This window comes from Ochotona princeps, chromosome 17, assembly GCF_030435755.1.
Source record: "Ochotona princeps isolate mOchPri1 chromosome 17, mOchPri1.hap1, whole genome shotgun sequence".
Taxonomy (NCBI): Eukaryota; Metazoa; Chordata; class Mammalia; order Lagomorpha; family Ochotonidae; genus Ochotona; species Ochotona princeps.
This window is the reverse complement of record NC_080848.1, coordinates 12879723-12905478: the sequence shown is the minus strand read 5'-3', so window position 1 is coordinate 12905478 and position 25756 is coordinate 12879723. Positions and strand designations below refer to the sequence as shown.

Sequence of the window (25756 nt, the reverse complement as noted above, 5' to 3'; positions counted from 1 at the left end):
GTGGGAGAACTGGGAAAAGCTCCTGGCTCGTGACTTTGGCTTGACCTAGCTGTGCCCACTGTGGCCACTTTAGGCATGGACCAGTGGATGGAAGAGCTGTCTTGCTCTGTTGCTCCCCCTCTCAGTGTTGTTCTTACTTTCAAATAAATAAATAAAACCCATTTTTTTTTCTTTTTTAGAAGGTGAGGCGTAAGAATGGAGTGGTGGGTTGGAGATGCTTGCAAAAATAAAGGACAAGACTGATATGTTCATCTCAATAGATGCAAAAAGAGAATGAAAAGCATTCTTTCATAATGAGAATGCTCAATGTATTAGGATGAAAGGAATCCATAAAGGCACAGAATCACATGCAATAGCGAAGAGTTGAAAGCTTTTCAACATTGTACTTGAAGTTCTAGCCAGAGCCATTATGCAAGAAAAATAAGCCATCTGAATAGGAAAGGAAGAAGTGAAATTGTCTCTATGCCATGCCATGAGCTTACAAGTAGAAAATCCTGAAGACTCCCCGCCAATACTGCTAGAAGCAGTAAGATTCAGTTAAGTTTCTGAATACAAAGCTAATGCATGAATATCAGCAGCACTCTTATCTATACTTTATGAGTTGCCAAAAAAATAAGGAATTCCATTTATGATAGCAGAAAGAATCTGAAAGACTTGAATACTGAACATTATAAAACATAGGAGCAGGCGTTTGGCATAGCAATCAAGATAGTCTTTGGAACGCCTGCATTCCATAGTGGAGTGCGCAGGTCAAGTCTCCACTCCGCCCCTGATTAGAACTTGCTGATAATTCACACCCTGAGAAGCACAAATAATGGCTCAAGTAGTTGGGATCCTGCCATACTTATAGGAGACACAGGTTGAGTTCCTGGATCCTGGCTTCTTCACCTGTTGCAGGGATTTGGGGAGTGAACAAAATGTATGTCTCTGTTTTCTCCACCCTTCTGTCTGCCTTTCAAATAAATTTTAAATGTTTTCAAAAAAATTTACAAACCTCTGATGAAAAAGTACCCAAAATATGTGATCAACACATAATCAATAAAAATGCTAAATGAACCATTTTGTAAATTTTTTCATGTCATGCCTCTGGAACCTGGTGTGTGCTGACTGCATACTTAGGGCACCTCTCAGCTTGGACTAGCCACATTGCTAGTGTTCATGGCTACCAGCTTCAAAAGCTCAGCACTAGTCCATTGTGGTCTCTGTTTTAAGATATTCTTTGAGAGACAGAACTGGGCTGAGAGTGGATCTAGGGACCAGGAACTCCACCGAGGTCTGCTGGGGAAGGGGTGCCACTGAGCCAGGTTCAATACATAAATGTTTTTAAAATATACCATTTTAATGGAATATATTTTTATGATGGTCATTTGGTACATGTATTCAATTATAATGAGCTAATCAGGTTAGTCAACACTTCTGTCTCTTTAAAACTTTTTAAAATAAGTGGTTTATTTTTAAATAATTATTTTTAGAAAGAGGGATCTTTCACTCTCCAAATAGCTGCAACATCAGGATCCAGGAACTTCCTCCTGCTCTTCCACGTGGTTACAGGGACCAGGAGCCACCCTCCATTCCCGGTCCATAAGCAGGGAGCTGGATTGGAAGTGGATCAGATGGAACCAGAACTGGTGCCCACATGGAATGCCAGTGCTGTAGGTGGAGGTTTAGCCTCTTGTGCTACTGTGCTAAGTGTTTTGGAGTCCCAGTAACCCCTGCTCACCTGTTACAGGAGCGCAGGAGTCGTCTCTCGGCCTTTTGGCTGAGATCAAGTGTGAAGGAGCGCAGATCATTTTCCCTTGTTCCTTGCACAGACCTGTTTCTAAAACCTGAAGCATAGTTCTGTTTGCAGGGTTTTCCTGTCTGGGGAAACAAGGACCAGTTCTGCTGTAGCTGTTTTCGTATAGCATCCTGGTATCTAACTTGTTGCATTTCCTCATAAAGTAGCCAGTGGTGGCACTGCTGAGGTACAGACAATGCACATCTAAGTTTTACTAGGTTGTAGCAATCTTTTCCAAAGTGGCGCGACCAGCTCATGCCTCCATCTGCAGTTGGCAAAGATTGATTTTGTAGGAGGCTTTTTTACATGGCTTTGGAGAAGTTTGCTCTTTGTATTATGGGCAGAAAACAATATTCTTTCCTTTTCCTTTTTTTTTTTTTTTTGTAAGAGTTACTTCTTTGAAAGGCAGAGTTACACAGAGAAGGAAAGAGACACAGAGAAATCTTGCACTCACTGGTTCACTCCCCGGGTGGATACAGCAACCACAGCTAGTTGTGACTGAAGCCAGGGACATGATCCAGGACTCCCACATGGGTGCAGGTACCCAAGCACCTGGGCCATCTTCTGCTGCTTTCCTAGGTGCGTTAGCAGGGAGCTGCATTGGAAATAGAGTTGTTGGCAGTTGAATTGGCGCCCATATTGGATGCCTGTGCTGCAGTTGGTGGTTTAACCTGATATACCACAACACCAGCTCCTGTTTTCCTCCTTGAAAATGAGTGACACCAGGTCCAGTGTGATAGCTTAGTGTCTAAATCCTCACCTTGCAACCACTGGAATCACATATGGGTGCCGGTTCATCTGGCTGTTCCTCTTTCCATCTAGCTCCTGCCTGTGGCTTGGGAAAGCAGTAGAGGATGGCTCAGCTCTGGCCAGTGTGGCCACTTGGGGAGTGGACCAGCAGTTGGAACATGTTTCTGTCTGTTTCTCCTTTCTCTAGATCTGACTTTCCAATAAAAATAAAAATGAATCTTTAAGAAAAGGAGTGACACCGTTTCTAGCGATCCTTTTCCTTAGCATCTCAGATCTGCAAAATTCTACAAACCTCTCTTTTATTCTTTGAAGGAAGGATATTCTGATCTTTCTTCCAATTCTCACTTCGCTTAGTCTTCGTGCCACAAGGATGTTATACATCTTCTGGGTGGAATGCAAACCAAATAGTATTTGGAGCCAGGTGAAAGAAAATAGAGAAACGGGAGTATGCAGTAAAGGTCAGGGTCACTGGGTACATGGGCGGTGGGAGGGCTGATTTCATAGGGCAGCATGTCTTCATGTGGGATCCAAAGATTATGAAATCAGTGAACTTGTGGCAGAAAAAGATGACTTTTGCTAAATCCCAACAGCGTTTCCTTCAGTCGTGAATGGAAACAACAAACTGCAGTGGTATTAGTGGCACCTGTGATCCTGTCACCGCAGACCGCACAGACAGGGCTGGTGGTGGTGAGCACACTCCCTAATGGCTGTTTCTCCTTTTGCACCCTTAGCAGAGGGCCTGACTGGAGTCCCAGCTATTTCACTTCCCAGCCAGTTTACTGTTACGGTGTATCCTGGGAGACAGCTGAAGGCTCAAGTACCTAAGTCCATGCTATTCCCAGGGGAAGGGTCCCGACTTCTGCCAGGCTTCAACATTGGGAGGTGAACAGAGGGTGAGGGAAAGCTATCTTTCTGCCTTTTAGGTAAAGTGAAGATAACTAATCAAGAGTAGAAACATTTAATGGTTTTATTTTAAAAATCACAAATGTTATTTAGAGTTGTTGCAAATATCGTAAAATGATATATATTCTCCTTTGTGACCTCATAATTATGCTGATCAACAGGTCTACCATAAGATTATTATTTTTTTAAAAAAGGTTTATTTATTTTTATTACAAAGTCAGATATACAGAGAGGAAGAGAAACAGACAGGAAGATCTTCCATCCGATGGTTCACTCCCCAAGTGACCGCAATGGCCGATGATGCGCCAATCCGAAGCTAGGAGCCAGGGGCTTTTCAAATTCTCCCACTTGGGTGCAGGGTTCCAAGGCTTTGGGCTATCCTCGACTGCTTTCCCAGGTCACAAGCAGGGGGCTGGATGGGACATGGAGCTGCCAAGATTAGAACCAGCACCCATATGTGATCCCAGTGGATGAAAGGCAAGAACTTTAGCTGCTAGGCCCCCACACGGGGCCCAGTACATGTGCTTTTTATTAGTATATTAAATAATCTAATGGCAAACCTGGGCCTGGCGCCGTGGCCTAGCAACTAAAGTCCTAGCGTTGAATATGCTGGGATCCCACATGGGCACCAGTTCTGATCCCTGCAGCTCTGGTTCCCATCCAGCTCCCTGCTTGTGGCCTAGGAAAGCAATCAAGGATGGCCCAAAGCCTTGGGACCCTGCACCCGCGTGGGAGACCTGGAATAGGCTCCTGGCTCCAAGCTCCTGGCTTTGGATTGGCACAGTTCAGGATGTTGTGGCCGCTTGGCAAATGAATTAATGAACAGAAGATCTTTCTCTTTGTCTCTCCTCCTCTCTGTATATCTGACTTCCCAATGAAAGTTAAAAATACATCTTAAAAAAAAATCACATGTATTGGGCCTGTACATTAGTGTAGTTTCTAAATCCTTGCCTTGCATTCTCCGGGTTCCCATATGGGTGCCATTTTGTCTCCAGGCTAATCCACTTTCCCATCCAGGGCCCTGCCTGTGGCCTGGGAAAGCAATCAAGGATGGCCCAAAGCCTTGGGATCGTGCACCTGCGTGCAAGACCTGGAAGAAGCTCCTGGCTCCTGGCTTCAGATCAGCTCAGCTCTGGCTGTTTCGGCCACTTGGGAAGTGAACCAGTGGGCTAAAGAGTTTCCTCTCTTCTTTCTATAAATCTGCCTTTTTAATAAAAATAAATCTTTTTTTTTAATCAGATGCATTGCTGTTGTATTTGAAAGATGTTCGAAACCATATTTTAGCATAGCTTCCTTTAAATCCCTATGTATGTTGTTTATATATTCAAAAACATTCAAAGGAGTGGGCATTTTACATAATAGTTGAGATTGCCCACTTCAAAAGTGTTCCAGAACAAAATGCTGGCTTTGGGTCCTGGCTGCACGTCAAATCCCTCTTCCTATCCAGCTTCCTACTCATGTGCCTCTTGGGTGATGGCTTAGACTTGGTCACCCCCATGGGCGAGCTGGATGGAGTTCCAGGCTGGCTTAGCCCTGGGTGTTGCCGGAGCCAGGGGGACAACTGCAGTGTGAAGATATCTGTGTGTATGTGTCTTTCAAAAGTAAATAAATAAATATTTAAAGGAGAACAAACAAAACCGTTCTGAGAAGGGTCCTGCCAAGAGTCTGTGGTGTGCTAAGCTGAGAACACTATGGGTATTTTCAAGCCTACAGAGTGCCCCTGAAGTGATCCTAAAAATCGGAGGCTCTTAGTTTCATTGCTTGATTTTTTTCCCAGAGATTAACTCCCCTTACTTTCTCACCTCTTCAACATTCTGCTTCTCTTAGCTCTCTCACCTTCTTCCTCATCCTCCTGACTTTAGCTGGGGGTGTTTTTTGACATGGAGGGGGATTTGCTCTTTTCTCAAGTCAGAAGCAGGGAGTCCTGAAGCTTCTCTGAGCCTGGGACCCCATGTTCTCTGCGTCCATGACTGTAGTCCCGGGACACCTTCACACACTGAAATTCTGGTATGAATAATTGAGCACATCAAAAGCCAAGATTCTGCCCGAGATCTGTGTGTTGTTTACAGCCTCACATTACTTAACGTGTTAAATCAACTAACATTTTTTAAAAAAATTGGATATTACAGAACGATTTGAACAATGTTACACGACACAGAAGATAGTCCTCTTCCTCCAACCTGGTCACTTAGGCACTCAGCTGCAAGGCCAGTAAGTGACCACTATGACCAGCCTGGGGTGATTTCTGTTTCTGTCCTAACATGTGTTTTATTAGGCCCTGCCCTTTTGGGAACAGATGTGTGTCCTTTCCTCTTCAGGCCCTGGTGTAGCAGGTTGGCTTTATACATATTTGTATGTCTGTATTTGATATTCATCTATAAAATCTCCCCCTATGGCCTTCCGGCCGTGAGTTTTCATCACGTGGTTTCCTGGATGGAGAACCCAGAGGGGTGAGGGGGCAGGGGTTGGGGGTGATGGAAAAGAGAACCCAAAGGGGACTTTAGGGGGTTCAGAGAGGCCTACTGGTGAGAAGCACTGCTGGCATTCCCAATCGTAGTGCCCCACGTCTCAGGGCGCCGGCCAGTCCTCTTGCTTCAAAGCGTCTCACTTCCAAGGGCCCAAACCGAAACAGAGACAGCGAGATAGAGAGACAGAGACTCCGAAGCACCAGCATCCCTCTCCCCTCTGTCCCGCCCCATCGCCTAGACGGACACCCTCCCTCAGCCAATGGCGTCCACGAGGAGTCCCGGAAGAGCCAATGAGAGGCAGAGGAGGGCGGAAGATTTCCCCGCCCTCACTCTAGACTTCGTTGAGCCGTTGGGGATCCGCCGTTGGGGAGCAGCCTTTGGCACTGGTGCCCTGGGGCGTGGGGGCACAAGGAGGTCGGGGTGATGGTAGGGAAGGGAAGGCGGCTACTACCGGGAGCCTGTGAGGAGCCTGCCCGGCCTGGGTCGGGGAGTCGAGGGGCCCGCCGAGCGGGCTCCGCCGAGGGCCCTGGAAGCGGCTGGGCTTGGGGGAGCGGGGATGCGTGTGGGGTACTGGGAGCCCCCGGCCCGTGCCTCGCAGCTGGTCCGGGCCGCAGGTTATGGGGCCTAGTGGCCAGCGAGCCTGGCTGCCCGGTCGGGGGCCGGGGCCGGCGGCAGCGAGCGGAGCCCTGGACGCCAGGCCGAGGTGGGACGGACCGACGCCGAGAGGAAGGGAAGCGGCATCCCGTGGGCCGCCCCCTCCCGAAGCCCTCCGGGGTCGGGGCCACGGCCGCGGGCACCGCTGGACTGGAGTCCACTCCCCCGTCCACCCCTCGCCAGCCTGGGGCATCGGGCCGGAGGGGTCTCCCCGCTGCGGGAAGGTGCGGAGTAGGTTTGGGACTCGGGTCCGAGGTGGGGGAGGGGTGAGAACTCGGGCTCTCCCCCTTTCTCTTCAGCAGCTGTCTTGGAGGTGGGATTCGTTGGAGGGGCCTTGAAGCCCACCACAGACTTGGGTGCAGGGTCAAACTCCTCGCACCCCACGTCCCCTCACCCCCTCACCCCCAGCCCCCAAATCTGATGGGTGGGGAGGAAAGAGATGACAAGTCCCAAGTGTTTGGAGCCGGAGTGCAAAGGCATAGCAGGAACAAACCCACTCCAAGGAGTTTGATATTCTAATTTATTATTATTTTTTAAATGATAGTACTTTAGTCCTTTATCCCCCTCACCACTTTTTCTTTTTCTTTTAGAGGTAAGTGCAGTCCCTCCTCAGGCAAGCCTCCATTGTAAGGGAAGCAGTAACTAGTTAAGCTGCCGACTTCCTGATATTCAGATCATTAAATTATATAAAGATTTATTTTATTAAAAGGCAGATGTACAGAGAGGAGAGACAGAGAGGAAGATCTTCGGTCCGATGGTTCACTCCCCAAGTGATTGCAACGACCAGTGCTGCACTGATCCTGCCAGAAGCCAGGAGCTCTTCCGGGTCTCCCACGTGGGTTCAGGGTCCCAAGGCTTTGGGTCATCCTCCACTGCTTTCCCAGGCCACAAGCAGGGAGCTGGATGGGAAGCGTAACAGCTGGTATATGAACCAGCACTCATTTAGGACCCCGGTGCGTTCACGATGAGGACCTTAACCATTATGCTATCGCTCAGGGCCCAGATCATTAAATTATGAAGATATGTTTTCCTTTCAAGGTTTCTCCTGAGTCATGCCTAGTCTGCTTAATTATCTTGATGAGTTCAGAACTTTAGATAAGTAGTTTATCGTCTTCTCCCCCCTACAAACATTCCCTTTCTCTTTTCCTTTTTCCCTTCCATCATATGTGTATACCATTTTTACTTGATACTTTGGAAACAATTGTCAGAATGGTAAGTTATCAGTCTCAGAAATTTAGGCTGTAGTTTATATAAGAGTGATACATGTAAAATTAAAATACAAGGGAAATGATTAATGTCGGTTGAAACACAATTTTAACGCAGGTGAAGACAGTAGTGTGATGTCGCGAAGTTTAGCTGAAAGACTGACCTGGTTAGAGAAGGTTTAGAAAGGTTACAGAGTGGGTCGTGTGAGAGGCATATATAGATTTCCAAGGTCTCCTGAGACTTTTTTTCAATGTGATTTTTTTTAAGATGTTTTGAAATGCAGGAGTGGTGGGCCTATATTCAAAGTGCTCATATTTCAGAACTAAGAACAAATAATTTTCAAGTATAACTACTTAATAAGCATATTACTATTGACAGTTGCACTTCACAGTATGAAAGATTGATAATTATGACATTGATCACTAGCCATGCAGTGTGGCATATATAACTAGTGATGCAATAACATGTAAATGATTTTTAGGAATTTCTGAGAGTGATGGTTATCGTGTTTGCAGAATGTGAAAGTTTGGTTTAAAATCAAGGTAAAGGGACCGGCGCCGTGGCCTAGCGGCTAAAGTCCTCGTCTTGAACGCCCCCGGTTCCCATATGGGCACTGGTTCTAATCCCGGCAGCTCCACTTCCCATCCAGCTCCCTGCTTGTGGCCTGGGAAAGCAGTCGAGGACGGCCCAATGCTGTGGGACCCTGCACCCGCGTGGGAGACCTGGAAGAGGTTTCTGGTTCCCGGTTTCGGATCGGCGCAGCATTGGCGCGTTGCGGCTCACTTGGGGAGTAAATCATCGGACGGAAGATCTTCCTCTCTGTCTCTCCTCCTCTCTGTATATCTGACTTTGTAATAAAAATAAATAAATCTTAAAAAAAAACAAAATCAAGGTAAAACATCTTTTGTTTGCAATTCTATTTTTCTGAGAGGCAGTGTTGTAGGTAAATGTAAAGATGGTGGGCTTTTAGAATTTGAATACCTGAATTCAAGGTCTGCCTGCTATTTGCTGTCTGTACCGATCTTGGAAGACTTGTTCTCTTTAAGTTTTTATTTTGCTCATCTAACAGAGATAGTGATGATTCCTTAAAGGCTTGTTACAAAGAATAAAAATAGCTCATGTCAAAGTATTGTGACGTTCAGCATGCGGTGAGCATTCAGTCACATGAGAATGACTGTTGTTTCAGCAGCTCTGCTTTTAGTGTTTATTTGAATAAATGTTTAATTTTTCCTTTTATGTTATTTGAAATTGCATTTTTCTGCTTCTTATACCACAAAAAGTAAAGTTAAGGGTCTGGATGATTTCCTGTGATTTATGATCTACTGTCTGTTTTTGCTTTAACCCAGTAGTTGTGTTGCTAAAGTTTATTAAGTATTATAGTCCTGAGTGTTACATTACAGAGAGAATGTCAGGTAAGTAAGTAAAATTACTTAACTCTTCTAAGCATGGCCTGATTTTCCCTTTTTTTTTTTTTTTTTTTTTTTTTTTGTGGTAGGAAATCGTGTCATCCTGTTGCTTATTCATGCTATTCATCCAGACCTTTGAGTGCTCAAGGGCCAAATTTGCCTCTAAACAGAAAGATGGAAGCTAAACTGCACTTATTCTACCAGGTATTTATTCAAAAATAGGCTTTAAATATTCACTTTTTTTGTTGTTTGGATTATGTCATATCTGTGAGCAGTGTTGTGGCACAGTGCTTTAAGCTGCTGCTTGTGAAGCCAGCATTTTTTTCGGAACACAGGTTCAAGTTCCAGCTGCTCCATTTCCAATCCAGATTCTGTTAATGTGCTTGGAAAAGTAGTGGATAATGATCCAAAATATTTGTCCATGACACCATTTGGGAGATCTGGATAGAGCTCTAGGTTCCTGGCTTCTATTTGGACAAGCCCTAGCCATTGTGGCTTCTAGGGGAGTAAACCAGTGAATGGAAGCTCTATATCACTTTGTCTTTTACATAAATAAGTCTTGAAACAAGCAAACCAAAAAATCTGCACCCTTGAGCAGTCAGTCCATGCAGCCCTTGCTGGAAGACTGAGCCGGCTTAGGGCTCTGCTCCAACTCCAGAGGGGCAGAGGCTAGGATGGGGAGCAGGCTTGGGTTGCATGGCTTGGGGCCTTGGGCCCACTTGTGTGGTGGGCTCTGGATCTATGAACCCCAGGGATTGAGGGGTCTGGCTTGGCCCAAGTCCCCTGGCTCAGGTCCATGAGCCCATCTAGGAGAATTGGTCCTCTTCAGTGTAGAGGATGGAGTGTTGGATGGCAGACCATGGTACACATGCAGGACATGGTGGCTCATTAGGGCCTGCAAAGGACATCTGGTACCGTAGCAGAGAATGGAGAACAGAACATATGGACAACCACCCCAGCCAAATGATGACAGCAAATATCTGGGCGAATGGAGATAAGGTTGATTGCGCCAGTCATTGGAAGTGTTTTCTCATCCATAGATTGGCAAGATTGACAGCATTTTGGAACTATTGTATCCACCTGGGCAGAGCCTTTGGAGCATGCGCCACATTGTGACCTTGGGTTGATATCAGATGGCCCTTCCCCATCCTTGGGTACTGGGGTGGTAGGGAGGCTGGGTATTGCCTATCCCCTTATCTCTCCCCTTTCCCCAGAAATGGGAAGAAGAAATAGAAAGCTTGGAAATAATGATCACACCCACTTCTCCCTAACTCTAGATCCTTCCCACCCTAACCGACTATGTAAATATCATCTAAAATATAAGAAAATAATAAAGGCCCGACGGCGTGGCCTAGTGGCTAAAGTCCTCGCCTTGAACGCGCCAGGATCCCATGTGGGCGCTGGTTCTAATCCCAGCAGCTCCACTTCCCATCCAGCTCCCTGCTTGTGGCCTGGGAAAGCAGTTGAGGATGGCCCAATGCCTTGGGACCCTGCATCCGTGTGGGAGACCTGGAAGAAGTTCCAGGTTCCTGGCTTTGGATTGGCACAGCACCGACCATTGCAGCTCACTTGGGGAGTGAATCATCAGACGGAAGATCTTCCTCTCTGTTTCTCCTCCTCTTTGTATATCTGACTTTCTTTGAAGAAAAAAAATAAAATATTTTGGATTATCTGATGATTGAATCGATTCACCACTTAAAAATAAGTCTCTTATCCATCTGAACAAAAATGTCTCTTATCCATCTAAACTTTTTTTTTTAATGTGCTGATCTTACACCCAGGTTTTTAAGAGAGTCAAAGTCATAGTAGTGCCTGAAACATTGAAACTCAGCAGAGGCCTGTGGGGCTGAAGTGAACTCTGAGGTGTGCTAAATACCTTGTGGCTAGGAGGGCTGGGGAGGACTCCAAGGCAGGAGGAAAGAAAGAAGCTGGTCATGGTTCCGTGAGAAGCAAGCTGTCCTCAAGCGAAGCCTGAAAGAGCTCGGCTGGAATGGTGGTATTAGGGAGCATTCCAGGCTGATGGCTTTGGATTTTGAGATACCTAGGGATTGGCTGGTGGTGATAGAGCTGGGGAGTGACCTCAGGAGGATGGGATGTGAGCCCCGTTTGCTAACAGCTAGGATCATGTGTCTTTCAGCAGAGAAAGACTAGTCAGGCAGCACAGCCAAGGCTGCCTGGCAGTTTGGCGGTTCTAAATTGCCAGTATTCTGGAGCCCTGTAGGGTTGAATATGAAAAAAGATGGGCAGTTAAGAGTTCCAAGTCATCGATTTCAAGCTGGAAGACTTCTCATACAGTTCCTGTTCCAGAAGCATGGAGTATAACCAGAGGACTGCTTGCTGAGGGCAGTCGTTGAACCAAGAGTAAATTCAATGATCGTACCGGATATTGTCTGCTTTCCTCAGAAGGAACATGTAGATGATGCCTGATGGCTAACCAAAAATATGTATGTCCTCCAGAGGGGACACCTACCAAGCAATAGGTTGTCTCTTCCTTTCTAGTTATGTGCCAGGCTGACTTTCAATGTCTTCCATTTTTCTGAGATAAAATTTCAGATCAGTGGCTTTCAGTGGCTTAAACTCCAGTCTTGGGTATAAACCATGGTTGTCTGCAATAGACTTTGTTTATCTGTCCATGTTAGAAGAGAGATGCTCGTTTCTGTGGGGTTCGTCTTTTGTTGGTGGCGCCTTGCCTTGGAAGCCAGCTTCTCCCTGAGAGATGCCCTATCAGCTCCCCCAGCTTCCACTGCTTCTTTAGAGATAGTTATTGGGTCTCATGTCTGCCATGACTGACTGTGACCTTGAGAAAGTCACCCGTTCCCCTCTGGGTCTCCAGAGTCTGTTGCAGCTGGCAGCGTGTCTGGGAGTACATGGTTTGGATGAGTTACAAGCATTCCAGCTTGCTGTCTGCCACTTTGCGTATCTGAATCTCTTTGCCTAACACCAGCTGTCCTAGCCCCTGCTTTGGATCCCTAGGTGGAGTCCAACCTGCCTGTTGTTGGGCCCATTGTGGGGTCTCTCAGTTCACTGATATGTCAGTAGATGAGCCTGCTTTGACCATTTAGACTGGCTGTTAAGTGGTGAGGCCAAACCCAAGCTCCTGTCTACTGCCTCCATCTATGCGAGTGCAGTCAAGGAAATGAAGCCCCCGATGGGGGTAATGGGGGTAATGTGATTTAGCAGGTAAGATCGCTCTCTGTGATGCCACCATCCCATGTGTGCCGATGCTTGTCCTGGCTGCCCCACTACAGTCCAGCTCCCAGTTGATGTGCCTGGGAAGAGAGTGGAGGATGGACCAAGTGTTTGTATCCTTGTCACCCATGTGGGAGGCCTGGATGAAGCCCTAGCTTTGGCCTGGTTGGGCTGTGCCATTGTGGTCATTTAGAGAGCAGATCAGCACATCAAGATCTTTCTCTGGCCATCATTCTCCATCTGTAGCTCTGCCTTTCACATAGATCAATCAATAAATCTTTTCAAAAAGAATGCGAAGTGTTCTGAGAGTCAGTCCTATGTGGGGTCCTTGCCATGTGATTTTTAGACACCCTTCCCCTGCTGTGTGTCACCTTTGACCTTACAGGACATTAATCTGGGGTTATTGTTGCTTTTTCATTCTCCCCTTGGTAGGAATGAAGCATACACATGTTACTGGGTTAATCATTCTAATTTATGACCTTTTTCCATCAGTGGCCCATGAAAGGCCTATCATTTAATTACTGCTGTATGCTCTTTATCTCGTTTCCCATCAGTCCAAGCCATGTTCAACATGGACAATCATCAGATTTTTTCTGTGAATGTTTATGATGCGCTCTTGAATAATGGATCACCTTTGTGGTGCATGTGTTGGTTAAATTTTTAATAATGTTTATCCCAATATACTCAATATGTGGTCAATGCAAAAAACTGCCGATCAGATACATTACATTGTCTTTTTGCACTATTTTTAAAATCCAGTGCGTATTTTTCTCATGCAGCATATTTCAGTTGGATGCCAAATTTTCATTAGAAATACTTATCTGCATTTAGATTTTATGAAATTTACAGGTGGAAAAGTAGATTAAAGTATTAAAAAAATTTTTTTGCTCATTGATTGATTTTTTTAAAAAGTTTATTTGTTTTTATTACAAAGTCAGATATACAGAGAGGAGGAGAGACAGAGAAGAAGATCTTCCGTCCGATGATTCACTCCCCAAGTGAGCAGCATCCATATGGGTTCAAAGTGAGGACTTTAGCTGCTAGGCCACTCCACCAGGCACCTTCAAGTAGTTTCAAAGTGGTGCACTTTGGTCAGGCTGTTCCGGCTCTTCTAGCCTTGATGTCTACGAGTGTAAAATGGTAGCGATAACATAGATCTACTGGAGAATTGTAGTGAAAATTTTAATGAGGTTTTATGTGAATAGTGCTTCTTAGTACCTGACGGCCACCACACACACATATACTCTTTCTCTCTCTCTCTTCCCCCCAATCCCTCTGTCTGTCACACACACACATACTATCCAGGCTACAAAATGAGTTAGATATCCTGTAAGAGCCAATGCTTGATTCCGTTCTGCTTCTCATCCAAGTCATCCTAGCCACCTGGTAAGTACTCAGCTTTTATTGCATGAATGACTATGGTTGGGGACAGTGGATGGAGCTGGCATCTGAGATCTATGGAGCTCCTGAGATGTCTGCTCTGGCAAATGGAAACCTTGGCCCAGTGGGTGGGAAAGGTGTGGGGCATTGTGGGAGGCTGGGCTGCTGCTTCCCTGGGGCTCCATGCTGGACTGTTGAGCCTCTGGGCAAAGTCCAGAGCCCAAAGTGGCTGTCAGCTTAAAGGATCTTGACTTGAAAGGAATGTGCAGTGGGCTGCCTCTGCTCCGAGGGGCTAAAAAAAGCCTCAGCCTCCCCTGGGCTTGGTGTGAGAGTTATCAAGTGCTCAAGTCGGCTCATCTCTCTGGCTGCGCTGGCAATTTTGAAAGGGTCTGTTTGCCTGCCCCTGTGGGTGTCCAGTGATTGGCAGGAGGGTATCAGCCTGTCCCAGAGGTGGAGGCCAGGAGGAATGAGGAGTTGGAGGAGGGGGCAGTGGTAGTCCCAAGCCTGGTGACAATACCCAGTTGTCATCTGTGCCCTGCTGGTGTTTCTTCCTTTTATAGTCAGCAGCAGTTGCTCTTGCTCTCCCCCAGCCCCTCTGTGGAGGATCCTGCACAGGATAAAAGGGAAGGGAGGTGGCCCAGGCTCCTATCTCATCTGCCAGGCACCACGTCTGTCGTGTCTCTCACAGGTCCCATCTCCACTTAAGATCCCACGAGAGCATGCCTCCCAAGAAGCCTGAGCCCAAGAAGGAGGCAGCCAAGTCAGCCCCAGCCCCAGCCTCAGCTCCCGAGCCCCCTAAGGAGCTTGCTTTTGATCCCAAGAGTGTGAAGGTAAGTGAGGCTCAGGTAGTGGGATGGGATGGGGGTGACACTCTGAATCCCACTTACCTTAGAACCAAAAGTCAGATTGCATGGGGACTAGGACCAGGACTCTTGCGTCTGCTCCAGATCCCAGTCCCATGGATCAACAGAGAAGGTATTGGGTCTGATGGGTGGTAGCTTGGGGTGCAGGTCTCAACAACAGCTCAGTGTTCTGTTCAGGAGGCTGTGCTCTGCCATCCAGGTTTTCCTAGTGGAACCATCCAAATCCCCAACCTTTGGAAGATGGAGTCCATGATAGCAAAGGAAAGAGGCTGTGCTGACTTGGAGGAGTGTGCAGACACATGACCATGGCTTCTGCCAGGCAGGACATGCTTTCCCTGGGTGCAGGGGCCTGGCCAAAGCTCCACCCACGGCACCTCTTACAGGTGTGTGGGCAGCTGGGAAAGGAGAGTTAGGTAAGGAGAGGCGGTCCTGGGTCGCTCTCCTCCTCCCCGTGCAGGTGGGGCCCTCCTATGGTCACTCTCTAGGATGCCAAGGACTGCCCATCCTAGGCTGACAACTTCCTTCCAGCCTGGTTCCTTTTGTCTGCTGAGCTCTAGCCTCTCTCCCGCCTGGCTCCCCTCACAGCAGAACATTCCCCCCCCCCCCCCCGGAGCTGCTGTAGACCCTGCCCACTGGTTCAGTCATTCTAAGCTTTGCAGCTGTCTGGCCCAGCTGCTGTAAGAATGGACCTGGGAGGGAGTGGGCTGCAGAGGGAGGAGTCAGAGGCTCTCCACAGGAGTTGTTTTAAGCCCTGGCATGGGATTGGAAGTGGACAAATGGTTACTATTAATAACGGGTTGGGAGTGGCTGGCCCCTGGGGAGCTGAACCTCAGGAGTGGGCTGGGGGTGGTGAAGAATCCAGGTGGAACACGGGCATGTGGTAAGCAGGCAGAGAAACTCCAACCCAGAGGTCTGGGTAGCCCTCCTGGGATTTGTGCCTCTATCCCCCGCAGCCAGGCCCTTCCATACCTGTACGAAGGTCCTGTAGCTGAGCCCTGATGATCCTCCCAAAGGGGCAGTTGTTAAGCACAACTGGCTTGGCCAAGAGATGGGACTCAGTTGCCTCCTTCTTGAGGCTAGTCAGGGCTCACTCTGGGAAAGCTGAGGCCATAGAAAGGACTTGAAAGTACCTGAAGATTTTGTAGGTCAGTTGTCACTCTTTCTGTGAGCTGAGCCTGGCATGAGCAGCTAATCTCTGCCTACAGGTCCCTCCCCACCCTTCTGCCAGATCTGTTCTGATGGAGGACTGTGCATGCCTGTGAGTGTGCTGCCACACCTAACCCCTGGCTTCTGAACCTAGTTACTGCCTCAGGGCAGGGGACAGGCACCCTCCCCTAGACCCATCATGCTTCTCCATATAACCTCCTCTCCAATTTCTTGCCCCTGGTAGCAGTCTTGTCTTCCAGTCCATATCATTGTACGTCTTAGCTGATGATCACTTTTGACCCTTCCTGGGCACAGCTAGCTCCTTTTCCAGAGTGACCGTAGCACAACCCCAGGGGTCCTACCTAACAGAAATCACTTTGAGGAGAGATGGATGGGTGCAGTGCAAGCTGTCCTAGGCATGGTGGACTTGAAGAAACTGGAGACCCAGCACCAGTGGGAGGGGATGAGTTGGGTGGGTTGAATTGGGACAGTGAGGTCATGGAGGAGTGCAGGATCCTAAATTAAAATAATGACTCATGCTTGGTCATTGTTAGCCATTTTCAGAGCCTCCCACTTTCATGTTCTGTACCCAGCATTGAGTTATTCTGTATTGTGGAAGAAATGCAAACTTTGTTCCTTCATTCAACACTTACTTTTGGAGTGCCTGTTATATATCAGGTATTTTAGTGAACAGAAGCAAAATCTTGGCACTGGGCAGACTCTGGTTTGAAGGAGACAGGGCAATCATAATGGGAAATGATTTGGAAGCTTGGAGGTCCCATGCAAATTACTCCTGCTGGGCCAGAGTGCAAATGAAGGACATGGAGTATGGAGGGCATAAGGTGGAATGGGAAAGGGGCTCAGGGAGCTAGTGGAGCTCAAATCAGTGCTGACTGAAGGTGGGTGTATGGGAGAGGAGTGGAGATGGCCAGCTTGCTGGGAGACTGTGGCCTGGGAGAGGTCAAAGAGGTGAAGGTGTGGGTGATTTCAGCTGGCCGGCATGAGGACTTTATCTCAAATCCAAAGGGATTTCAATAGGGCTTCAGTGCAGCTTCTCAAGTTACCTAGAATAATTCTTCCTCTCTTTTTTGTCTCACCCAGAACCAGCCCTTAACAAGTAGTATTGAGAGAGCTGGGGAGGCTGCATTGCCTCCGAGCTGTCAGCCTGTGTCCCTTCAGCAGGGACTCCTGCCACCCTCATCAGTTAGAAGCGGCCAGACTAGGGCAAGGCGCTTTGACTCCCCACCAAGGGCTGTGGGCAGAGCCATGCCTCACTCTTCTCTCCCTCTTCCTACAGATAGACTTCACTGCGGACCAGATTGAAGGTCAGTATGAATAACTCCCATCCCCTGGTGTTCTTTCCTAGAGGGGAAGGAGGAGGAAGAGGTGGGGGACAAGTAGTTTCCGATTTCCAGTCTCACATGGCAGGCAGTGGTGGAGTCAGGAACCAGTCTTGGGCAGTCTGACTCCAGAGATGCTACCAGCCAATATCAGTGCCTTTTCCCCATCACCCTAAAAGCCTGTCCAGGCTGGTTGGAAGCCCTCACTTCTGTTCTCACTTTGGAAAGCCTTCCTTCCATTTGTAGCTCTATCTCCCTGGCCATGAAGTTGGCCAAGATGCCCACCTCCTAGCAGGACCAACAGAGACAGGTGGCTGCAGTGGTTACAGTGGTTGCAGTGGTCTAACCTTGATGGTTAGCAACAACTCTTCTCCTTCTGTTCAGTTTCTCAGTCTTGTTGTATATATTAATGTACTTCATATTTAATGTGCTTAAAAACATTATACATTTGAATATGACCTAAAGAGCCTACAAGGTAGGTGCCATTTATGGCAGAGATGTATAGAGGTTAAGTATTTAGTTGCCCAAGGTCACTTTGTTAGCCAATAAGTAATGGAACTAAAATTCGAAGTTGGTCATTCAATAATGTGAAGGACATGAGGTGTTATGCCATATAAGGTTACATAAAAAGATTTATTTTTATTGGAAAGGCAGATTTACAAAGAGAAGGTGAGACAGAGAGAAAGATCTTCTGTCTGCTGATTCGCTTCCCAAAAGGCTGCAGTGGCTAGAGCTGAGCCAATCTAAAACCAGGAACCAGGAACTTCTTCCAGTCTCCCACATAGGTGCAGGGTTCCAAGGCTTTGGGTCACCTCTATTACTTTCCCGGCGCATAAACAGTGAGCTGGATGAGAATTGGGTCAACTGAGGCATGAACCAGCATGCATATGGAATGCTGCACTTGGAGGTGGAGGGTTAGCCATGGACTATTGGACTGGGTCCCCATAAAGTTATCTAAAGTTTAATAAGGAGTTACAAGTTGAGGTCTGGGTGTCTACTATGATATATGGAATGATTTGAAAATAATCCAGTTACAACCGCTAATGAAATAAGAATTTCTCAAGTGTTGAGAGTGGCTTTTCTCCTAAGTAGTTCACACATTCTTCTTTGGCTTATGAGTTTAATCTGCTTAGCCAACCACTTTTTTGTGGGCAGCAGAAGGTAATTCCAATGCCGGTTCTGGTCCAGTGCTTCCTACTGGTGGGTTGGCTGCAAAACTCAGAGTGGTGTCTTCATTTGCCTTGCCCCTTGGATGCCCAGCCTGGTCTCCGTGGGGTCTGCCTTGCAGCTCTGAGCTGGCTGCGGATCCAGCAGGCATCTTACCAACTGCTGTTCATCAGTTTAATTGCCATGTGCTGGGTTCTGTGTTTGGCATGTCTGGTGATCCAGCCAGAGCCTGTCCTGGGGTTCATGTCCCCACCCAGAGCTGTTAACTCAAGGCAGAGCCAGGGTTCTATAGCTTGCCACAATGTCACCTTGTCTGGCTTGGGATTCTTCGGCAGCCTGTAACAGACAGCAGTGATAATGGTCTTGTCCCTGTCCCAAATGCCTCACATAACTGCCACCTCCTTTGAGGAACGAGGAGGAAGTAAAGTGGAGTTGTTACTTCCTTGGTGTGACAAGGAAACAGGCCTAGTCACCCCAGCCTCCTCTAGGCATTGGAGCCACGATGAGGGGCCAGGACTCCTCCCTCCCTTGCAGGTGCTGTGTTAGCCCCTCTGCCATTATCCACAGTCAGGAACCTCACCTACAGCAGGAAAGCAGGTGTGGGCAGGGAGGGTGGAGGCAGGGGAAATGGTTGAGTTATATGACAGCCAGCTTATGGGCGAGATTCCAGTGCAGTGCTGCGGTGGGCCGTGCAGGCACGAGGCTGCCTGTTCCATTGTCAGGTGATGGAGTGGAGAGCCCGGGAGAGTGGCTGCAATGCTTTGTACAAGCACAGTGACCTGCTGCTGAGCTGGGGTGGAGGATGATGGGCCCCAGCTCCTTCTCCACTCGGGGCCAGGAGCTGTAGCTGGGTCTTCTCTCTGCAGAGTTCAAAGAGGCCTTCTCTTTGTTTGACCGGACCCCAACTGGCGAGATGAAGATCACGTACGGACAGTGTGGGGACGTGCTGCGGGCCCTGGGCCAAAACCCCACCAACACAGAGGTGTTGCGTGTGCTGGGCAAGCCCAAGCCTGAAGGTCAGTGCAGGTGGCCTCAGCCCCGTGCTCCCCCGGCGTCCTTGTGTTTCATCCCCATCAGGCTTGCTGCTTCTCCCCTCATCCCTCCAGGACCAGGCTCCCCTCCCCAGGCATCTCAGTTCCATTGTGAGAGTTTTCCAGAAGCTCCAGCACTTAGTTGGCCCTTGAAGAGGGTGGTGTGGTCTGGGCTGTGCCATTTCTCTTGTGTGGCTGGGGGTGCCTGGGAGGGGGTGGGGGCAGGAGTGACCTTCTCTTGCTCCCTGTCTTCCTCTAGTCTCAACCAGGGTGCTGGGCACACCGGCACGGACTGGGGGACTGCCTGGGAAGCTGATAGCCAATGCCCATTCCCACTCCCAGTCCAGCAGCCCTGTGACCCTTGTGAGCTGTGTCACAAATCACTTGTTGCTGATGATGGACTGGGCCTCTATGTTGCGAAGTTATTCAGGGGTGTTACAGTAGATCCAAGGCTGGCTCTCTGGTGATGTCTGTACCACTCGTCTGAATTGAAACCCATGGGCTTTGTGGGAAATGCTTAGAAAGTGGTGCCCAGGTGTGTCCCATGGGTGATATATCTGTCTCATGTGGCAGTGAAGTTAATAGCTGCCCTAGGACACACAGCCCCTTGTTCTCAGGGTGTAAGCCCCAGGGGGGCCACCAAGCATACCTGCACTGGAAGCCTCCCAGCAGGGGCCAATTTGAGAGGTTTTTCATTGGTCTCTCTCCTGCCTTAGTTCTGGCCCCTTCTTTTCCTCCACTTGCTGCAGGAACCAGTAGAGGGGGACCAGTATAGGTAGGGGAGGGGACCAGTGCAGGTAGGGGAGGGGACCAGTGTAGGTAGGGGAGGGGACCAGTGCAGGTAGGGGAGGGCCTGGCAGCCAGGAGCATCCCGTCTTGCCCAAGTTGTCCGCACTTCTTGGAAGTCAGGAGATGACCTCGGCCACTTGCATGCTGGAGGGTTCCTGGGTGTCTGTGACAGGAAGAAATGCTGAGATTTGTAGTATCCGTGGGTGGCCTACCTGATGACATTATGGCTTTTGACAGACTATAGTGTGGGAGAAGGCCACTAGTCAGAAGAAATTGCAAACTGATAAAAATGGTTGTCTCAGAGTAACTCCAGGCAGCAGGGTGCAGAAATGGAACCTATGCTGACTTTTTAAAAATAATGTTGGGATTTGTAGTTTTCAAATTAGTTTAGCAAGCAGAGTATTTTCTGTATGCACAGGAAATTCAGCCAATTTCATTCACACACATTTCCCAGAAGCTGTTAATAAAGAAACACTAATATCTTAGAACAATACGTTTTGATACTACAGCAGCAGCTGAATTAAATACACCTGCTGCTGAATTAAATACACCTGTTGCTCCTATGACTGTGTCTGTCACATATATCAAGTCCCTCTGCTGCCTAGCGCCTGCTCACACTGCTGTCTCTGTCCCATGCTTGCCTCAAGACATGAATGCCAAGATGCTGGACTTCGAAACGTTCCTGCCCATCCTGCAGCACGTCTCACGTAACAAGGAGCAGGGCACCTTCGAGGACTTTGTGGAAGGGCTGCGGGTCTTTGACAAGGAGAGCAACGGCACGGTGATGGGCGCTGAGCTTCGCCATGTCCTGGCCACCCTGGGTAGGGCAGGGGAAGGGGGGAGGCTGCTGGAGCAGGGGTTACTGCTGAGAGGTGGGATTCAGGGCTCTGTCCTGTCTTTGCTTCAGTCACTGGAGTCCTGGTGGCCCTTGGGTAGAGGAAGTGGCTTCAGGGACCAGGCAGGGCCTCAAGATGCCTGACATAGCCCTCCAAAGCATTTGTGTGTGTGTGTGTGGGGGGGAAGTGTACTCAGTACACATCACTGTGTGGGTCCAGAGAGTCCTAGCCCTTCAGACTCGGGCTTTTGGGTGTTGCCTGACCCTCCTTTGTCAATTGTAATGAAGAGCCATTGCCTCCCAATCTCCATCCCAGGGGAGAAAATGACTGAGGCTGAAGTGGAGCAGGTGTTAGCTGGCCACGAGGATGCAAATGGCTGCATCAACTACGAAGGTATCGGACCCCACGGCTGGGCGGGCAGTCACAGATGGAGCTAAGTGGGTCCAGGAGCTGTGGACCCCACGGCTGGGCGGGCAGTCACAGTTGGAGCTAAGTGGGTCCAGGAGCTGTGGACCCCAAGGTTGGACGGACAGTAAAAGCTAGAGTTAAGTGTGTCCACGAGCTGCAGGATGCAGACCTGGGGGGCTTGCCAGATGCATTCTTACCAGCCTGAGAGGAAACATCCTAGCGTAACGGGGTAGTGTGGGAGAGCTCCTGAGATGCTGGCAGTGTGACGATTGCTCCCGCACCTTGGAGCCACTGGTTTCTCATCTGATTGGGGAATGGGTTTGGGGGTAAGAGGGTGGTGCTGCCAACTTCCTCCAGGATATAGGTGTGGGTGGGGAGACTGCAGGTCATTACCCCCAGGTCAAGGGTCAGCACAGAGAGAGGGCACAGCAGAGTTCAAGGCTCTTATGTCCAGACGGGGGTGGGCACTGCTTGTGGGTGGAAAGGGGGTAGCGAGCAGAGTAGCTGAGCCCTCCACTGCTGTCTTTTCCTCTTTCCAGCCTTTGTGAAGCACATCATGTCTGGCTGAAACAGCTTCCTCTGAGTGAGTTTAGCCTCTCCCTCCTGCCCCCTTCCAGGGCCTCCCAGAGGCCTAGGGGAAAGGAAAACATTGTCTGCCCTGGAGGGCTCCGGCCCAGCCCCACACCCCCAGCCTCTCCCCTCCTGTGTCCCACCCCCTTCCTGGCTCTTATCCCAGGGGCTCCTGTCCAAGCCTGTGTGGGTGAGGGAGCCTGAGGCCAGAGGGAACCTGGCCTGTACTCTGGGCCCCCACTCCTCACCCACCCCATCCTCACCCCATCCTCACCCCTTCTCTGGCCCCAGGCTTGGGCGGTCCACAAGGATATACGGAGTTGTGGTAAGGGAGCCCTGCCTTTCAGGTGCCCGGCCGGCCCCCTCAGCCACACCAGGGTGAGTTGGCGAGAGGCCCTGAGCGACTCTGCTGAGCCACAGGCCCCGACTCAGCCATGTCCGGCCCGAAGGACCTCACAGGCCCGCTGCCCTCTCTGTGAATAAACATCCCCACCAAGACTGGCCTGTTCTCTGAGTCTGACCAGGCTTGGAGTTGTCGTTCGTCCTGAAACTAATCAATGAATTGTGGTGTTCTCTGAGGTTGAGCGTGTGTGTGTGTGTGTGTGTGTGTGTGTGTGAGAGAGAGAGTGAGCGAGTGCAGGCATGTGTGTGAGAGGGCGCAAGTGGGTGAGTGCGCCCGAGTGAGTGGATCCATGTGGCTGAGTGGATGTATGTGTGTGAGGGGCACATGTAGGTGGATCAGCACACATATGTGAGTGGCCACCCTCATACAGTGGCTTAGGGGCAGGCACCGTGCTATGAGGAGTGAGGAAATTCTGGTCCTGCCTGCCTGGCTGCCTGCCTGTGAAACGGAGCAAGGAATCCTAAGTTCGGAGTTGCTCTTCTCAGAATTTAGTCTGTAAACTTTTGAGGAGAACTTCCAGTTTTTGGGAGTTTGCTGGTTCTCTCAGAAAAGCAGAGACCTGGGGCTGACATTGTAGTAGAGCAGGTTAAGCCACCCGCTATGATGCAGGCCTCTGTTATGTATGGGGCTCCATTCCCGGCTTACACCATCCTACTAATGCAGCATGGGATGGGATGGGGGGATGGTCCTTGCAGCCACATGGGAGACCCGGAAGAAGCTCCTGGCTGTGGTCTGGCTCAATGCTGGTCATCTTGGGCTGGGATGAACCAGTAAACGGAAGATCTCCCCCTCCCCCCACCTCTGGCTTTCGAAGAAATAGAGAAAAAAGAAAAGCAGAGAACTTTCCACAGCTGGGAGAGGAGGCATTGAGAAATTCCACAGCCATCTCAGCCTCCGCCCGCCTCGCACACAGAGTTTCCTGGGAGGTCAGTGCCTGCAGCTGAAGAGAACAGCCTGGCTCCGGCCGAGGAGTTGCCGGGCTGGGTTCCAGCTGCCCCAAGCCTGCAGTGGGCCTCCTTGGGGCCCCGTCAGAGGATTGCTGATGTGGCTAGATCTTCCAGTTGCAAGAGTAAGGAAACAGATCCTTGGTGGTGCAGTGACTCACCCAAAGGTCCCAGCTCATGGAGGCAGAACCCAGGTGCCCCGAAATGTGTCCCTTCTCAGAGGGGTGCCTGTGGAAATGACAGGCCTGAGTTATCTAGCAGGACAGGGAGACCAGAGAAGGGACTGGCACTGGACTGGCACCAGTCCTAGTGTGGGGCAGGCAGATGTGATAAGAACAGTGGGCATGGTGAATGTTCATTACGGTGAGAGCTCAGTCCCCTGTGGCTCAGAAAAGGACCTCCTGCCTGAAGGGTTCTAGGCCTGAGGATTCTCCTGAAGCCACTGATCTGAAACATTTGAGACGCTGATGAAATATAAGGACAGTTGACTTGGAAGGTTGTCCATCACACAAGTGCTGCACATCAGAGGGTTCCCAAATCCCTTGGGATTCATCCACAGACTCGAGGGGAAGAAACACTGGCCCTGGGTTCAGAGTGATGCATGTGCTGCAACTTGAACTAGACACGTGGGGTTGGGTGAAACCAACCCCAGCAGCACTAATGAAACTCAAAATCAGTCACCAGATCCACCCATTGGATGGCACAGGGCAGGAAACCTGACCCGGAAGCTGGGCTCATTGTGACCAGCAAGGACACTGCTCATAGTATACAGCATCCTCTGGCTTCCATTCAGCCAATGTCAGCCCGGGAGATGGTGATGTAGCCATGAGCACCCTGACTCGTGGCAGGATTTGGATATAAACTGTGACTACGGCATAGAGGGCACAGAACTCACATGTATTGGTTATGTATTGACTATAAGCAAGTTTCTGTGCTCAGTGGTTTACATCACATATTTTCACTTACTAATTTTCCAGATGAGGACTTTGAGGTTTTAGGCAGTTAAGTAACTTGTCAGGGCTGCTCAGCTAGTAAACAACAGAGCCAAGAGTCGTATCCTAGCCGCTTGACCATTGTAACATCAAACCTTACACTAGCTTGCAAATGAAGAGTGATTGAGAGGTCAAAAATTCATATTTGGAGCCCAGTTGCAAGTGGGGAGCAGAGGGCCACAGTGGGCAACCAGGAAGGTAGAGAGCTGCCAAACTGGAATTGAGGGCCAGAACCAAGCAGTAGTTTATTGACAGTACGAGGCATCTCCCTGGCTTGGAGGTTGGTGGGGACAGGATCTGGGTTGGTTTGAGCTAGGGCCTGGGCAGTCATGTGATGCCCTCTGTAGACATGTAGACATGCAGCAATTCTTACACGAAATCTAAGGGGACCTGCCTTTTCCGGGGCCTGGGGCCAGGAGCTCCTTGTGGCCTCACTCTGTCTGCTGGAGCCGTTACCTAACCCAGGGCTGCATTGAGGAGGCACACAGGTGGCTGTAAGTGAAATGAGCAAAGAGGCAGAGATATAACCAGGCTGTGTGACTTGGTTTTGCGCCAGGAAAATTGACCACAGTGTTGAAATGGCTTCTGGGCCACAGAGTCCCCTGCTATCCTCTGCAGGGCAGGTTCTTCGGCCGGTCCCTTGGGAGTTGCCAGAGGCGATGCTGCGCGCCTTGTGTGCCTCTGAATGTGTATCCCTGTGCTTGAGAAGCCTGAGAAAGAAGTGTCACCCATGCAGGGGGCAGGGCTGGAGGCTAGTTGGAAGGCAGGATGGGACAGAATGGAACGGAAGAAATGATGGCTAGCATGTGTGGAAAAATAAGTGGAATTGTCTCAATGGAAAAAGGAAGGGAGATTAGTCAAGCAAAATGGCAGGAAACATTTGAGAGTGACAAGTGGGTGGGAAACAGGATGGGAGAACTGTCTCTCAGTCCATGTCTGTCTTTCTCACTCCATGTCTGTCTCTCTGGTTTTTAAGTAAATAAAATAGATATACGACTTAAAAAGTGGCAGGAACACAAAATAAAGATTCATAGAAGGCAATGATTCTTGTGTTTATTCTTCCCATCTGTGCTGTTTACTAGGTTTTGGAGGCAAGTGCTGTTATTGCCTCTTCACTTAGTGCAATGCAGCTCCCAGACTCAGCCTGGTGGAGTCCCTTCCCTCACGCCTGTGTTGTGTGTTGGTGAGGAGCCGTTATCTTTCAACCCATTCCTCTGTGATGGCATGGCATATCTCAGCCACCCTGACTTAGCTAGGATTCCAGGAGGCCATGGAGGGGAAGAGAGATAGGTCCATACAGTCAGATTCACTCATGAAAGTTCAGGTGTTCCAGCTGGGCAGGGGAGGGTGATTAGAATGCAGTGGAGACTATGAGTGCTTTGAGGATTTGGGCCTCTGTCCTGGGGTGCTGGAGACTAGGTCCTCTGGGAGGTGTCTGTTTTTGCCCTTCCAAAAAGGAACCACCAAGACCCCATCACACTCTTCAAACCTGTGCCAGGGCAAAGAGGAGGCATGACAGATGGTTCCGGGGGAC

The 25756-nt window shown here is 49.3% G+C and overlaps 1 protein-coding gene across 2 annotated transcripts; it reads left to right on the top strand.

Moving 5' to 3' along the window:
- Window positions 1–14285: 14285 nt before the first annotated feature.
- LOC101520724 (myosin light chain 4) lies at window positions 14286–22384 on the top strand. 2 transcript variants are annotated; one of them, XM_058675896.1, is made up of 7 exons: window positions 14286–14563; window positions 17040–17067; window positions 19116–19265; window positions 20717–20890; window positions 21221–21298; window positions 21853–21896; window positions 22231–22384. In XM_058675896.1, exons 1-6 carry the CDS (start codon window positions 14453–14455, stop codon window positions 21879–21881), a joined length of 570 nt encoding a protein of 189 aa, XP_058531879.1. In that variant the 5' UTR covers window positions 14286–14452; the 3' UTR covers window positions 21882–21896; window positions 22231–22384. The 2 variants fall into 2 exon arrangements, with proteins under 2 accessions (XP_058531879.1, XP_058531880.1); XM_058675897.1 differs by lacking the exon at window positions 14286–14563 and adding an exon at window positions 16340–16420.
- The last annotated feature ends 3372 nt before the right edge of the window (window positions 22385–25756 follow it).

Bases quoted from the DNA above. Each gene is read 5' to 3' on its own strand.
- LOC101520724 (XM_058675896.1), top strand. From the start codon at position 14,453: ATGCCTCCCAAGAAGCCTGAGCCCAAGAAGGAGGCAGCCAAGTCAGCC. The intron at 14,564-17,039 runs GTAAGTGAGGCT...CTCTTCCTACAG, and splicing joins TTGATCCCAAGAGTGTGAAG to ATAGACTTCACTGCGGACCA. The intron at 17,068-19,115 runs GTCAGTATGAAT...TTCTCTCTGCAG, and splicing joins CACTGCGGACCAGATTGAAG to AGTTCAAAGAGGCCTTCTCT.